The sequence below is a fragment of the Chanos chanos genome, chromosome 4 (assembly GCF_902362185.1).
Source record: "Chanos chanos chromosome 4, fChaCha1.1, whole genome shotgun sequence".
Lineage (NCBI taxonomy): Eukaryota > Metazoa > Chordata > Actinopteri > Gonorynchiformes > Chanidae > Chanos > Chanos chanos.
The window spans coordinates 21,073,908-21,090,860 of NC_044498.1; the positions used below are offsets into that span (position 1 = coordinate 21,073,908).

General features: G+C 41.2%; 1 protein-coding gene across 1 annotated transcript in view; it reads left to right on the forward strand.

Annotated features, from left to right (window-relative positions):
• The window catches only part of syne1a (spectrin repeat containing, nuclear envelope 1a), a 126,780-nt gene extending 110,905 nt beyond the window's left edge, over positions 1-15,875 (forward strand). The window contains exons 132-148 of the mRNA XM_030772170.1: positions 2,325-2,487; positions 4,267-4,454; positions 5,045-5,195; positions 5,953-6,135; positions 6,674-6,811; positions 7,153-7,344; positions 7,544-7,865; positions 8,032-8,100; positions 8,992-9,113; positions 9,391-9,517; positions 9,730-9,941; positions 10,455-10,655; positions 10,826-10,954; positions 11,703-11,915; positions 12,175-12,267; positions 13,050-13,108; positions 14,486-15,875. Of these exons, the coding sequence (XP_030628030.1) occupies positions 2,325-2,487; positions 4,267-4,454; positions 5,045-5,195; positions 5,953-6,135; positions 6,674-6,811; positions 7,153-7,344; positions 7,544-7,865; positions 8,032-8,100; positions 8,992-9,113; positions 9,391-9,517; positions 9,730-9,941; positions 10,455-10,655; positions 10,826-10,954; positions 11,703-11,915; positions 12,175-12,267; positions 13,050-13,108; positions 14,486-14,747 (2,824 nt within the window). The 3' untranslated portion in view covers positions 14,748-15,875. The remainder of the gene's footprint in view (positions 1-2,324; positions 2,488-4,266; positions 4,455-5,044; positions 5,196-5,952; positions 6,136-6,673; positions 6,812-7,152; positions 7,345-7,543; positions 7,866-8,031; positions 8,101-8,991; positions 9,114-9,390; positions 9,518-9,729; positions 9,942-10,454; positions 10,656-10,825; positions 10,955-11,702; positions 11,916-12,174; positions 12,268-13,049; positions 13,109-14,485) is intronic.
• Positions 15,876-16,953: the final 1,078 nt, after the last annotated feature.

A 16,953-nucleotide genomic window follows, 5' to 3' on the forward strand; every position in this document is an offset into this window, starting at 1 on the left:
TGTTCTGTATTTGGGATGATCCAAACATCACGGTCAAAGAACTCTGAAACAGAGCTCTTCCGGAGTAGAACAGGGAAAGCGGAATGGAGCTCAGATTCCAACTAGCACAAAGAGTTTGGCCTGCATGAAACACTTCATCTTTCTCTCTCTCTCAAACAAACACACAAACACACACTCTGCTCTGGTCGGCACATGCTAATGACTGCCAGTCTTATTATAGCCACAGCAGTACTTGTCACTCTCATGTGCCACATGCCTCAACGAGACTTTTTTTTTCCTTCCCAGAGCAGTTGTCTGCTGATACACACCCTCCTTTACACACACATATGCACACACACACACACACACAACCCACACATACAACAAGAGGGGACTGAGAAAGTGAGATCACTTTGACTTTTATCCCAGACGAAAGAGAGAGAGGGAGTTTGGAGAGACACGTTCTCTTTTTTTCCTGTGAAAACTAACGGAGAATTCTGAGATCGAGCCCCATGGTGCTAGATTTTGGGACGGATAACATGCCAGGATGCCAAAGCGAAGACTCGGACCTTCCAGAATGCGAATGCGACTGCGACGTGAACAGGCAGGAAAAATGACAAATGTGGAATCTCCAGGGATTCCCGTAGTTTCTCTTTGTTTTGTATTAAGTTGCATTAGAGTGCAGAGGGATAAGACATCTGAGGCATTGCCTTAGGTGTTTATGGCACACTGTTAACTGGCTCTGAGAGCTGAATCCAGCACTTCAGTACTCAGTGTTTGACTCTTAAGCTGAATGGCATGGTGGTTCTAGTTGGAGGTCGACTATAGCAGAGACAGTAGGAAAAGTGTTCCTGAATACAAGCAGGTTATCAAAACTATTACTGCAAACAGCCATCTCAGACAGACAAAGCTGTACTATTTAAATTCTCTAATGGCTACCATGTTGTTGCTACGGGTTGGGAAGTGATAAATTCTCTCCAGCGTTTCCCTAGGAACACATGTTAAGACAAGGCCACAGTGAGTGAGTTGTTTATTTTATAGCGCTTGACAAGGTCACATGGGAGTATGTTATCTTCTACATCTTTTTTTTTTGGTTTGTCTTTAACCCCCCTCACACCGCCAAGGTTAGATTTCTAACCAGGGCTACAGCTGTGAGCCTCATTTAATACAGCATTCTGCTCATGTAAATTGTTTTAACTCATACATGACCGGTTCAGTGGTCAGTAAACTGACTAAGGTGTTGTTGTTTTTTTTTTGTTTGTTTTAATTTATTTGTTGGACCAGTCGTTTTGTGTCAATTTTATCTGCATAGATGAAGTTATAATATGCAACGTTTGTCGATCAGTCCTTGCGTGTCCGTTATCTGATTTGAGTAAAACCTGCTTGCTTATCAGCACAGATCAAGTTTTTCAAATCTGTGTCATGAGGGCGATGTCTCAAACGTCTGAACAATGTCCTGTTTGGTGTGCATGTGTTCATTCAGGGCAAAACCAGTTTTTTATGATGAAGAAATGATATTTGAGAGGATTTTAAAAGCAACAGTGCTACAGAGTTGTGAGATGTCCAAACTGTGTCAAAAAGCTCTCTGGAACGTTAACCGTGTGTTACGATGACACGCTGAGTGTTTTATTACTGTTGGATGTGGATAGAAACAGCTGTTAGAATTTTTATTTTCTCTGACTTCCACAGTTCATGTTTGGATGTTAAAGCAACTTTACTCGCTTGTTCAGTCCTGAAAAATTTTGGATACATGAATATTAATGTATATGTCCTTAGTGTAGCAGAATACAAAACATAATCTCTGAATCGCCATAACCGCTGAGTGTACACTGAGTTTTAGAACAGCAGTTCTTGGTGTCATTTGTGTGTATAATTACTGTTTTTGTGAGAGCTGAGGTTTGACTGTGTCCAGTGCTGTCACCACACACCAGGATGTTCTGAGTTTATTACAGGTTTTGGTTTTGTTTGCTTGTTTTCATTGTGAATGTTTCTCGTAATGGTTTTTCTGTAAAGAGTTAGGACTGGTTGTCAATGTTGAAAGTTGAAAGCATTTGGAATCTCTGGGTGTAGTAAAAAACTGATGAGTTGTGCTTGTTTGGTGTATCATTGATATTCGTTGATATAATGGTTTAAACCACAGTTTGCATTCAGTTGATTTATGTAAAAACATTTGAAGCCTTAAGCTTGACCACAGTTCTGATTTCAAAGCTAACACCCCCTATGTAAACTATACCAAAACTTCAGAAAAGCATCCATTGTTAACATCTCTCTTTTCTCTTTCTTTCTTTTTTCTTCCTCTCTCTGTCTGTCTTTTCCTCTCTGTCTGTCTGTCTGTCTGTGTGCAGGGTGAAGAAGCTGAGGGAGACCTTGGTGGCAGTGCAGCAGTTGGATAAGAACATGAGCAGTCTTCGCTCCTGGTTGGCCCACATAGAGACAGAGCTGTCTAGACCCATTGTGTATGAGACCTGTGACACACATGAGATTCAGAGAAAACTCCAGCAACAGCAGGTAGCACACTAAATGCGCACGCACGCGCGCGCGCACACACACACATACATACACACACACACACACACGCACACACACACACACAGACCCACACACATTCATTTGACCCTATTTATTAAGAACATCAATAAAGGTCGTTAGTTTTTTTTGTTTGTTTGTTTTTTAAGCAGCACTAAAGTGTTTGCTCTGATGATTCTCCTAAATGTGGGTGACCTAATAAGTCCAAGTCCTTTTCCCTAATGGTTATATTCAATTATGTGTTTGTGTTTAACTAAGATCATGGTGAGTTCAAATGAACAGACCCACTCAGAAAATTCACATTGCTGTGTGTTCACACTGGAGAGGTTGATCATTGCCATGGCGGACTGAAATTTGACTTAGCGTCTTAGCACTTAGCATCAACGCAAAATTCACACCACACAAATGCCTTTTAATCAGTTTATTTCAGTAGTTTATTTTGTTACCAAACATATAGTTGTTAATTTCTCTCCTTCATCGATTGATTTCTTGCCTTCACATTTAAAAGATTTTATGAGGTTAACTTATACCCTACTTGTGGTCAGTTGGCACAAAGATACCGGTTGACATGTTTGTTTGCTTTGCAGCCACTTTAACAATAGCTAGTAAGCAATCTGAACGAAACTGTACCTGCCTATTTCACCTACGTCGGAGCATCCACGATGTTCGACAGCATGTTGGCAGGGCGGCTAGAGCGCATTTTGACTCTCTCGTTGTTCCCAGTGTGAACATACAGTTAGAGCGGAGTGAATATACATCCTCAGTAGCGTGCCTCTGTAGTCTTTCCTTCTTCAGATTAGTTTAAATGATTATTTTGTCCTTTTGCCAAAATACGTCGCATGGTAATAACTCATTTAATACCAGCATTTGAACATCACATTGTTCATGTCTTTTTTTACGTGCACTAAATTGCCAGCACTGTTTTACTGAATCAGGCCAAAGAGTACAAAACCTCTTAGAGTCATGAGGTCTTAAAGTTACAGCACAACCTTCAGATGTTTTTGCTCATGGGACCTGTTATCTATCTGACATCTTGTACAAACTCTAGAAATCAGGCACTGAAAAAAGCACCCTCATTCATATAGAGACTCATCCGTATAGGGACTAACTCAAACAAAGCTCCACAACTAAAATTCTTTGCATTCCCCTTGGATTCTAATAGTCAGCCATAGATTTTTCAAAAGCTTAACTCATCAGTTGGAATTACAGTTTGTTACAGTTTAGTACACAAAAGTTTGTGCAGCATATAGTACACAGCAACCACCCTATCTCTGCCCTGCAAATATATATTTGCGTGCTCACAAAAAGTACTTGCTAAGATTCTCCATGGCTGATAATAGTAAGCTGATATGAGAATGGGCAGGAAAATAGCCTGTATACACTGATATAGAGTTAATGAGGATTACAGATAAACTGTGGACTCTTCTGGCTCACTGACCCACTTACGACAGCAGTGATGGCACAGTCATCATGAATCCCACATATTTCCCCCTGTTTGGAGAAAAAATGCTAAGTGTGTAAATTACAGAACTGTCCTTGGTTACCTTGTGGTAAACTGTATTTGAGTTAGTATTGAAAGAAAAACAGTCAACTCAAAGTCCTGCATTACTCTTTAGTGGATCGAGCACCTACATTACTGCAAGAATGAAAGAATGTTTACACCTCACAAAGAACACTTATGTAGATTTAACTAGTTTGTACACTCACATACAAACACACACTCTCTCTCTCTCTCTCTCTCTCTCTCTCTGTCGTTTGGAGGAGTTGCAGAGAGATATAGAGAAGCACAGTACAGGTGTGGCATCAGTGCTAAACCTGTGTGAGGTACTCCTGCATGACTGTGACGCCTGTGCCACGGAAGCAGAGTGCGACTCAATCCAACAGGCCACGCGCGGTCTGGACCGCCGCTGGAGAAACATCTGTGCTATCGCCATGGAGAGGAGGCTGAAGTGAGTGACACCTCACAGCAGAGGGAGCTGTAACAGGGATGAGGAATATTTTTCGTTGCGTTCACAGGAAGCACAGATCTCACACAAATGTGGCAACAGCAAAGCCAGACCAGAATATGTGAACAAAATATGTTTTCTTTTATGACCTTCTAGCAATGAAATATCCTTGTGCAACATATAGTGTTCTTCGCTGCAGAGTATGCTGGGTTCCATTAAGTTGTAAGGCATGGCAGGAGCACACACTTTTGCCATTTGAGGTTTTAGGATGTGCTGGTATGGGCAGAAGATGTTTGTTATGACTTTTAGAGAGGAGGGGGTTGGGTTAGGATGGAAACTGATGTGGGTTGACTTGTTCTTGGTGTATTACAGGCTTTTGCTTGGTAAATACAAACTTACCCAAACACACCTGATCAGCTAATCAACACTTTGAAGTATATCTGAAGAGCAACCATATAATCTGGTTAAAACCTGGTCTCTAATAGGGGAGAATTGTCTGATTTTGAAATTGCTGTTATCAAGCAAAGTCATTTTTCCTATCCTTTCTGCCTGTGTGTGTGTGTGTGTGTATGTGTGTGTGTGTGTGTGTGTAGGATTGAAGAGACATGGAGATTGTGGCAGAAGTTTCTAGAGGATTACTCGCGCTTCGAAGAGTGGTTAAAAGCGTCTGAGAGGACTGCCGCTCTGCCCAATTCCTCAGGAGTGCTCTACACAATCGCCAAAGAAGAGCTGAAAAAATTTGAGGTGAAAACAGCTGAGAGATAGAGAGAGTACATCATCTCAGGGATAAGTGGGGGAGTGAGATAGAAAGAGAGAGAGAGAGAGTGAGAGAGAAAGTGGGGAGACAGGACAATAAACACAGAGGGACAGTGGAGGGGGGGTATAAAGCAGCTGTTATTTACTGTCCCTGATGGAGAGAGGGGGAGATCAAATAACTGAGTCCGGTCTCTCTTGGTCCATTAGCCAACTCCTCACATGCTCACATTGCGCTGAGCCAGTCCACACACACATACACACACACTCACACACACACACACACACACAGAGACGTGCGCGGTCACTGAGGGCACTCTGGGTTTTAACTCTGCTGCAGAGTCATCCGTTAGCAACTCGAGTCACACATGTCTCTTAAATTATGTTAGTGTTCCCTCCCTATGTTTTAAATTAGATTTGTTAAATTTGCTCAAATCCATCACATGTTGTGCAACTCTTTGCTCTTAAAGATCAGTGACAATGCTTAAACTAGGTCACAGTATCAAATAATAGAGAAACTTTGTTGTGTTCTGTAGGTGTTCTTGGATGTATCCGTTCACTGTTACACACATATGTAGAGAATCAGTGTGCAGCTTAACAAATGCGTGGCGGGAACCAAAAAATGTGACCAATCAGAATTGTTCTTCAGATTGTTTTGTGAGTGTTTTAATGAACATGGATCAGTGAGGACTGTGGTGACCTTTGTGTGAAGTGTATAAATGTGTGTGTGTGTGTGTGTGTGTTGCAGGCGTTCCAGCGGCAGGTGCAGGAATGCCTGACTCAGCTGGAGTTAATCAATAAGCAGTATCGTCGTTTAGCTCGAGAGAACCGCACAGACTCATCCTGTCACCTGCGTGAAATGGTGCATGATGGGAACAGGCGCTGGGACAATCTGCAGAAGAGAGTGGCCTCCATTTTACGCAGGCTAAAGGTAAAAAAAACAACAGTAGTAAAAACCTACAAATTCCTGTGTCAAGCTGTCTTAAATAGATGTAACACTTACTAGATTACCATATTAGAGATGGATGTTGGACAGTTGAAAAGCTAAACATCCAGTCACTATCTATGTCGGGCATTGGTTAATCCTTCATAGCAACCTCTCAGAGGTTCCGTTGGAGTTAGTCTTTTGACTGAACCTTTGTACAATGACTTTTATATAATCAGGTTCCTGTGCAGGCCTTTAATGAGATTAAACTATGATAAAATTTGGCCTGAGGCTAAATTCTGCTGGACTGTGGCCTTCCAAGAGAATGCATCCTACCTCAGAACAGCTGAAATATTCAACATTTAGTTAGTTTGTAACCAGTGGATAACTGAAATACTGTATGCTGAGGTGACCTAATATAATTTGGAGTGGATGGAATGCATGTCAGGCTTCAGCAGATGACATATCAATCTTAAAAATGTTTTTCTTTGGTTTTCAGATGACGTCTATGTCTTAAACGTGTTATTTTTGGTTTGTCTTACAGCATTTCATTGGTCAGAGGGAAGAGTTTGAGACAGCCAGGGAAAATATTCTGGTGTGGCTGACTGAAATGGATCTGCAACTGACCAACATAGAACATTTCTCTGAGTGTGACATCCAAGCCAAGATTAAACAACTCAGGGTGAGATGTAAAGTGTGTGTGTGTGTGTGTGTGTTTGTGTGTGTGTGTGTGTGTGTGTGTGTGTGTGTGTGTGTGTGTGTGTGTGTGTATGAGCAAGCAAGCCTGAGTGCATAGATTTCATCAAAGTTCATCCAGTAACATATACTAAAAAAAGCATAATCCCATTCAGTTCAGACAAGACATAGCTCTAGCCACTTATGATACTGTCTCTCCTTGCTCTCTGTTTCCTCTGTGCTGATGTAAATATCAGTAGGGGCTCACTGAATGGAATAAAAGGAAGTGATGAATAGTCTGAATAGGAAATGGAAGCTAACCTGTAGGCCCTGTGTGTCCTCACCCAGGCCTTCCAGCAGGAGATTGGTCTGAACACGTCAAAGATTCAGCAGGTCTTTAAACAAGGCAAGGCCCTCATAGAGAAGAGTGAGCCCATGGATGCTGCTGTCATCGAGGAGGAGCTGGACGAACTGCAGAGATACTGTCAGGAGGTGTTTGGCCGCGTGGAGCGATACTACAAAAAACTCACGCGCCTGCCGGTGAGAGAGGCACATAGTCGGATAAATGCATCCGTGTTTTGAATTTGGCTAGTATCTGACAGCACACACCCCTGGAGCTGACGTTCTGTGACGTGATGCATTCCATTTAATGATATATGTAAAGATTTTAACACATCACATGAACCTTTCCTAATGATCTCTCTCTCTCTCTTTCTTTCTCTCTCTCTCTCTCGGTCAGCTGGTTGATGATGAGGATGATGAGTTGGAAGGTTCAGACTGTGACTTTGAGCTGGAGGACTCAGGGGAGTTTTCTGATCTCCAGTGGGGTGAGGGAAAATCTTTGCCCCGCCCCACCAGCCGGCCTACCTCAGCACCTATGGCACAAACTCGAACAGACCGCTCAGGCAGAGAGACCCCTGCCAGCGTGGACTCTATCCCTCTGGAATGGGATCACGACTATGATCTGGAGCCCATGGGTCGTACCATCTCCTCAGAAAGGGGCGGGCATGAAAAGGACGAGGATGAAGAGATACTATGCAGTGCCACTACTGCTCTAACAGGTTTGTTTGTACTTTTGGGGTGTGTGTGTGTGTGTGTGTGTATCTGTGTTTGTCTGCTCTTCTCACAGGTCAGTCTGTACTCTGCGCGTGTGCGTTTAAAAGTTTAAAGTTTAAAAGTTATGTGTAAACGGCTGGTGTGTGTTTCTGTGTATTTATCTTTTTCCAGATGTAGTGATTCCTGAGAGTCCTGAGGCATATATTAAACTGACAGAGAGCACGTTGAGGTCTTCCTCTGGTATGCATAAGGCCATGGCAGGCCAGAGCAACCATGGTCCATTCATATGTGACACAGCATGCTAATTTACTCAAAGTTTACACCAAGCATGATTCATTTTTATTTTTGCACTTTTAGGTAGTATGCTAATCACTAAAAAAAGAAAAGAAAAACATACCCTACCATCTTATACCATAATATCAGTCTGAAAGCATACTCAGTCTCATTCTAGTTTTCAGTTATTTTCAGTCTAATATTGATTTGGCCAAAGCTCTGATAGAACCGTGCATGCTGAAGTTCCTGTCAGTTATAGTACAGTTTGTCAAATATCAGTTGCACCAGCAGTAAGGGAAAAATAACTTTGAGCAAGCAAGGAAGCAAGGTGTGGTATTGCATGTCAGAGATACCTGAAATGACATGCATGGATGAATTGCGTGTCAGCTGTGAGGAACAGCCATTCACATCAGCGTTTTATTGTACATCTGGATTAACCTAAGAAGCATGCTAGCACTGCATGTCATTGTTTGTTTCCTTTTGCAATAACATGCTGTTTGTTTGTTTGTTTGCTTGTTTGTGTGGTAAGGCTGCATGTTGCTTTAGATTTTTTTTCCAGTCCATGACTCATCCATGAACACATTTTCAAGATTGTTCATTTAAGGACATTTTTAAATACCATAACCTTTATCCAAAATAACAATGTTCCAAAATGCTGCTTTTAAAAAGCAACGTATAAAATAAGTATAACTTTGAAACCAAGAAATGAGACACTGTTAGAATGTTGAAATACACCTTATAACTCTACAAAGAAAACAGAAGAACTACTCACCACCTGCATGGATAGAAACTTTGTCTTGTCACTAAACCCTTACTCATTCTATGCTCATTTTTAACAACCATTGCTCCTCTTCGCAGGTGGACATGGACATTTGGAGGCTCGTCTGAGGCAGCTAGATAATTCTTTAGACTTGAGCCGCTACAGCCTCCAGCAGACAGATGGCGCTGTGGACAGCCAGGATGGTTCATACATGGGCTATGTAAGTATAGTCTCAGATCACTGAGTTCGGTTTAGATTTAAATTGTGTCATATTTAAGTAAAGCATCCAAGGCGGAAAATAGAATGGTAGTTCTTACATGTCTGCAAAAATTTCAGAGCTTCAGGTACACAGTGTTGAATTTAGTGGTATTTGAATACCGTAATTCATGTTATCCTGCCAGTCTAAATAAGAATGACAGGAGGTAAGTCTAAGAAATGCTGGGTATGATTTGAATAGTATTTTGAACACAATAATAATTTCCTGACGTGCTGTGCAGATGCGGTTGATCGGAGACTGTCGGGGAAGTATGGACGCAGTGAGGAGAGCTGAGAGGCAGCTGGATGAAGCTGAGGACGACCTGTCAGGCTTCAGTAATCCCAACAACACAGAGCCACAGAACACAGGTGAGAGTACAGCACAGTTAGACACAGAGACGTGCAGCACAGAGACTAAAAACACAGAGATTCTGTCTTTCCAAAAGATGACACACCCTGTAAACCTGCAACATAGAGTGACATCAAGTATAATACAGTTTTAACAGATACATGAAAACAAAACCTATGGACAAGAGGTTAAATATGGAAATATGGAGGTGAATATTTGAATATTTTTTCAGGTGTGATTGAGCGCTGGGAGCTGCTACAGGCACAGTCCATCAGCGACCAACAGAAGCAGAGAGAGAACCTGCTGTTATGGCAACAGCTGACCTCTGACCTGGAAGCAATGGAGACGTGGCTTAGTGAAGCAGAGACAGAGTTGACTCAGCTGAAAGGAAAAGATCTTAGTGCAGACATCCAGACCTTCAAGCAGAGAATCAGAAAACTTAAGGTATGTGTGTGTGTGTGTGTGTGTGTGTTTGTCTGTGTGTATGTTTGTCAATGTGTCTTTAAGTGTCCAGTATACACAGTATGCAAGGGTGTGTGCACAAATACAGGATTTGAATTGTACTACATCTGTGCTCTGTCTTGGGGTTTATGTTTGTAAGCATGTATGTGTTTATATTTGTTAAATGACATACACTCTCCCCTGGCTGTTATATTCTCACGTGGGTTGTGTTCACGTGTCTGCCTCAGAGCCAGTGTCAGGCGCCAACACTCTATAAATACACATTCAGCACACCACTGGCCCATATACACACTCAGCCAAGTAAACCTCAGCTATATCTGTCATCACCAGAGCTATTAATATGCGCGCACGCACACACACACACACACACACACACACACAGTTTGGCTACCATACACAGGGGAGACAGTAGACTGTGGTTAAGGTGCCTTACACCCATCAGTATACAGTAAAACATACACACACTCACACATGTTGGGATCTGTCTGTCTTCAGGACCTGCAGAAGGCTGTGGACGCCCACAAGTCACAAGTGCTGTCCATCAATCTGAGTAGCGTGGAGTTGGTCCAGTCAGACTCTGACGAGACATGGGATCTGAGAGACAGACTGAAAGAGATGAACTCACGTTGGGATCATCTAGGGAACTCATTAGAGGAATGGAGAACGGCATTACAGGAGGCACTCATGCAATGCCAGGTATATGACCGCACACACATTTAATGTCTGCATCCAATCACAAATACCATACACACTCAAGCTGATACATCACGTCTTACCATCTGCATTCAGTCACACATACCATACACACTCAAGTTTGTATACCTCATCTCAGACAGACACACTCACACTCATGTTGCTCTGTGCAGGAGTTCCACGAGATGAGTCACGGTCTTCTTCTGTGGTTGGAGAATATTGACCGCAGGAGAAACGAGATTGTACCCATTGCGCCAAACCTGGACCAACACACACTCAGAGGCCATTACAGAGCTCTCAAGGTACTTATCCCACACCTGGTCTCAACAGTGCCCACCAAGACCAATATCATGTCCCATTTATCCAAAATGACCTGTGTCAGCTACACCTGTAATTTATTTCATTGTTTCGACAAGCACTCATTTCAAAAGCATATCTTGGCATTATAAACATTATAAACATTTCACCCTAAATGACAACTGCATCATCTCTCAGAACTCTTCAGCTAAAAACCTTGGTGCGATTTTTGACTCTAGTCTCTCGCTAGTCACTCATATCAAAAACACAACCAAAACTGCCTTTTATCACCTCCGTAATATCACTAAAATTAGGCCCTTTCTAAGTATGGCTGATGCAGAAACCATTGTTCACGCATTCGTCACGTCTCGCCTCGATTACTGCAATGTTCTGTACTCTGGCCTGCCAGCCTCTAGTACCAAAAATCTTCCGCTGGTCCAGAATGCTGCTGTCAGAATTCTGACCAGAACAAGGAAGTTTGATCACATCACACCTGACTTACCTCTTTTGTCGAACTTATGGATAATATAATTTCGATTTGACTTTGTTATAGACGTGTAAAGCCCTTTGAGACTATAAATAGTGATATCGGGCTCTAAATAAACGTATATTATTGTTATTATTATAAACATTTTATTGTTATAGAACTGTTCTCTAAAGAGCATCAATATTAGTAACATAATCATGAAAACTCATTTTTTTTTATTAAGTGCAGTCATGGCCCTCTTCAAATGTTTTATCGTGTTTTCTCAGCAAATCCAGCGAGAGCTGCAGGATTCAGAGCAGAAGGTGGCCTGCCTACAGGAGCTTTCTCAGCAGCTGCTGGTACAGGCCCAGGGCAGCGAGAGTCTGGAGGCTCAGGAAAGAGTGCATGTCATCGGGAACCGGCTCCGTCTGCTCCTGAAGACCGTTCGTTCAGACCTGGAGCTGCTGGAGAAAGCACTGGAGACCAGTCAAGACACACAGGTGAGCATTAGTGAGAGTGTGTAAGAAACTGAGGCATAGAGGGTTGTTCTCAATAAACAGTTAAGCCCGATTGGCTTTTTGCAGTATACAAATAAAGAAAATACATTGTTGATGCTCAGTTTTCAGGGCTTTTATAGGACCACTTAAGCATAAGATCAGGTTTTTAAGAGGTGTTTTGGATTTGGATTTGTTTGGACATTGGATTTTGATGGACAGTCAATGCACTAATGTTACTCTTTCACTCATTTATGTCATATAGGAGCTTCAAATCTTGCCTGCAGTAGACGAAGTAGATATGGCAAGATCCACAGGCTCGAGATGTGACCTTGGCACTTCCAGTCCATGGCGCACGGTAACCCAGCTCTCACTCATTCTGTTCTACTGGGGCTGTGTGGTGATGGGCCAGACACTACACTGTGATGACAGGAGAATTCACACAGTATTACACACAGTCCTTCAACTGATGGATGTTTTGAATGACACACCATCCATTGGTTGAAGGAAAACCACGGTGATTTTCTTCTGTATGTGAAATATTTTGTACGTATACCAAACACATGAAAATCAAACTCTCCAGCTGCTTTAGCACACTCTCGTTTAAGTTGGGCCGAAGTAACGATGTGATTTTCTTTCATGTGCCGTGTCCAGGCATGTAATGTTATGTTCTGAAGACATTTGCTTTTCCTCGACCCTTGACGATGCTTTTTTCCTCGGTAAAATGTTGATTTGCCAAAAACCTATGCTTATACCATTGACCAGCCCACAGTTCAAGTACGATGTAGTGAAATAATACACAAGAAATTCTGGCCTCTCACTGAAGACTTGGTATGAAGAGAAAACAAAATCAAATATAAACAGTCCAGAATGAATCTGTAATATGTTCAGTTTTGAAGATCATGCCGTGGTCTCCTTTGAAAAGCCAGGTTTCTTGCTCTTGCTGAATCTTTTTTTTTTTTTTTCCTGTCACTCGTGTTACGTTGCTGCTCTCTTTTGGTTGTCGGAAATATTGATTGCTTGGCTATTTGCTTCTGTTTGTCACCACAAGCCTTGTCTTTATTTGCTTGGACTCAAAACATTCTTTCTTTCTTTTACCCCACCCCCCACCCCCTCCTCCCCTTGCTCATTGCACAACAGCTACGAGGCAAATGTAGTGTGTCAGAGTCCGGACCCACAGCCAGCCTTCCTCGCCGCAGGTACCTCTCTCTCCTGGACCCTAGAACTGGAGAAGGATGATGGAACTCACATAAGAATTTAAACATTAACCAGCTTATTAGAGCAGAGTGGAGTAGTTATCTGTAAGGTTCTTGAGGGAGTAGCCTGTGATTTAGGAAGTACAATGTGGGATTTGACTTCAGTACAAGTGAGAGACAGGGGTGGTTATTGTCTGTCCTTCTCTTCAACCTCCCAGCTTACACACTCCAGTCAGAAAACGCAAAATACCGATTAACTATTTATTAACTCCTCTTCCCTCAGTGGTTGGTAGACAGACAAATATAAGCTGACTGACTGACTGAATGACTGACTGACTGACTGACTGACTGACTGAATGAATGACTGTTGTATTGCTTGATTGAATTGACAGTTGGTCCATACTTAACTTCTTCGCAAGGAATTGGACATAACTGTGAGTTATATCATCATTCTCCATTCTAGATACATTTAAAAGCATTTTGAGATCCTGAAGAATCATGAGGATTGTTTGCTCCTTGATAAAAATTGTTTTCCAGTGCTTCTGTTTTTTTTTGTTTTTTTTTTTAAGACCTCAACTTTTATGAATCTGCTTTAAAGTGTCTTTGCACCCATCTCTGCTCTGTCATGCTGGAAAAATGATCTTTTTGAAGAAAAAAAAATAATGAAGAGAATCCAGAAATGAGAGGAAATGTTTGGGGCTGTGAGACAACAAACAAGTCTCACAACACTGTGACTTAAAACCATTCATACCAGAGGAAAACTGTTTTATAAACTGTCAGAGGTTTTACAAGCAGCCTGAATCTTGGTGACAGAAAATTATTTTAGTAAGCTCCCAAACATTCAAATGAATCTTGAGGATTTTGTAGAATTTGTGATGAACTAAACATGTTGTAATAAATGAAAGATACAACATAGGGAACTCATCAGAGAACATGAGAAATAGTAAGCAATGAGCCAAAGAATAAGATTGGATAGATCAGACGATCCTCCCATTGCAAAGCTGGAAAGAAGAAGAACATGATGTTCTCTCTGTATTTCTGCTCCACTTTGGCAGTTTGTGGATAAAATGTTGCTGTGACATTGAACCTTCACACAATGGACATTTTGGCTCTCTCTCCTTGTCCTCAACAGAGAACAACAGGGAGGAGACTCCCTTCATACACACACACAAACAAATTCACTAGGCTTGTATAAATATTTAGCCTCTGAATGACTTAAATTTGTCTGAAACAAATGTGATTGATGAAAAAGAAAACTAGAATTTACAGGGGTTTTGTAAGTTTGTGCGTGCGTGTGTGTGTGCGCGTATGTGTGTGTGTCTTACGCACTCTGTTCTTTCCTCCTAACCTATTTTTTGTAATGCGTTGTGTTGTGCTCAGGTCTCCAGGAGGCTCTCGCTGCGGTTCCTCCCGTTCTAAGTCCTCCCAGCATTTAGGTGGCGTTGCGGCCGGATGTTTCCAGCCCTTCTTTTCTCGCGTGCTTCGTGCTGCACTACCCTTACAGCTCCTCTTGTTATTACTGGTGGGTCTTGCCTGTCTGGTGCCCATGACCGAAGAGGACTACAGCTGTGCACACGCCAACAACTTTGCCCGTTCTTTCCATCCCATGCTCCGCTACACCAATGGCCCTCCACCCATATGAGCCTCCACCCCAAACAGACTGGTCAAGCCCTTATCATTTATTTATTCTTGCTTGTTCAGACTTATGGGAAGGAGAAGACATAATGGAGCTCTGCCAGTCCTGTAGCCGAAGTTGATTGTGCTGTGTGTCTATACAGTTCAAGGCTGCTGCTATTTGTTGTTACTCTATGTGAGCGTAGCTGTTAATATTGAGGGGGAAAGGGAAGCCATCGCTGATGGCTTTTCCAGCGCAAGGAGATAAATCAGACAGAGAGACTGAGATGTGAACGTCTCTCACATCCATCCAGCAAACAGGATAATGAAGAAGAATGAATCTCAGCTGCTTTACAGCACTGATGTAAACCCATTTTAAAGTTGCACAACGGATGATTTTGATCAGTTTTTACACCTAAAGAGTTTGTGATTAAAAAGGTTCAAATTTCGGTGAAAAGTAATGTACCACGGCATTCAGTCTATGAAAAGCTAGCATTTCACATGGCAACATGAAGCGCTACGCACTTTTTAAACAATAGCCTATCAAGTGCAAAACTGCTAAATCATGAATATTTGTGGAGATGATGTGTAGTATTTATGCTTTATACCAGTTATTTAAAAAAAAAAATCGAATAACTGACAAAGCGAAGGGTTTTGTAGCTTACTGAAGGATCAGTGCTTCAAAAGATGAAGTGCGTTTGAACAATATAATTTTGATGCCAGCAACAACTTGAACCGACATATTTTAGCACATTTAGCGAAGTTCCGTTTTGCAACTTTAAGGTACTGCACTTAAAGTCCAAATGGCCCTCATTGTCCAATTTGGCCAAATAAAGTATTTTATTTTTTATTTCAGTGTTTTATTTAAGATGAAACAAGCTCAGTAAAAAAAACCTCTCTTTGACATTTACATTGATTTTGTAAAATAGCATTTTAAAATGCCTTTAGATTTGACAGTTATTTTTTTACCTTGATTTCATGGCATGCAATTTTTAATCTATGGTCCTAAAATATGCTAAACAATCATTAATAGTCTATAAGAGACATGTGCTTTTTATCAGTGACCATTACTGAATGGGTAGATCTTAACCACTGGGTTGTTATAAAGAAACTGTAAAACCAATCCATTGAAATGATGTCATAATGCCATTGGTTATTTATGTATGTACAGTTTGCTAATGCGGACAATTGAAAAAAAAAAAAACATTTAATATATAGGCACAATACCATATTACTGAAGTATTGGTTTCTTTTTTGGGTGGGGAGGAGGGGTGTGTGTGTGTGTGTGTGTGTGTGTGTGTGTGTGTCAGGGGGTGGGGGGCAGAGACGTGGAAGTAATAAGTTAAAACTCAAACTCAAGTCTCTGAAGAATCAAAATGTTTTGATTTGATTCTAACTGCCTTTATTTAAGGCAGATTTTCAAATGAATTACAAACTGGCTCAGCTTGGATCCGAGCACTCATCTCATCTCATCCGCGTCCATTTTAAGTGTCCTCATTGTAAAATAACTGGTCTATGTAGTGTTGAACAGGTCAAACACTGACTGCACGTTAACCTTTTTTGTCCCTCAGACTTAAGGCAAATAGTGTCTCAGAGCAATAACATTAAGGCTTCTTACCACTAATATACAAACACAAGGATGAACAAACACTGTCATTAGGACTGTTTAATTGTCTGTACACACCAGGACGGCTTAAAAAAAATCTCTATTCCTCTCTTTTCTTACATAAAGACTCTCAGTATTTCACAGTAATAAATCAATCTCTGTGATGTATTGTCGTGTACTGTGATGTATCACAGTATTGATAAAGATTAATTCTAAATAGTCCACATTTTAATACAGAGGCTTTAAAACAGAAAGTAACACATTTCATTCAAAGTCTACCAGCATATGAGTTCTCAGTAGACTTTGTTGATATTGGATTACATAACTTATCGTAGCTTGAGTTGAAATTGATATTTGACTGGAAACTTCATTTCAATGTAGTGAAGGCCACAGAAATCTTACAGCACGTCAAACTCATTCATTCAAGGACATGTAGTCATGTAAATAGTAGATTACATTCTATAAAAATAAACATTTCCCCATAGTTTAAATTGATAATATAACCTTTTTACATACCCAGTGTAATCAGGGGACAAGGATTAGCACAATAAATTATAAACAGTTTTGGACAAAACACAAAACAAAGTTATGTAATTTTTTCTGTACTACCACTCTAGCTCACCTTGAA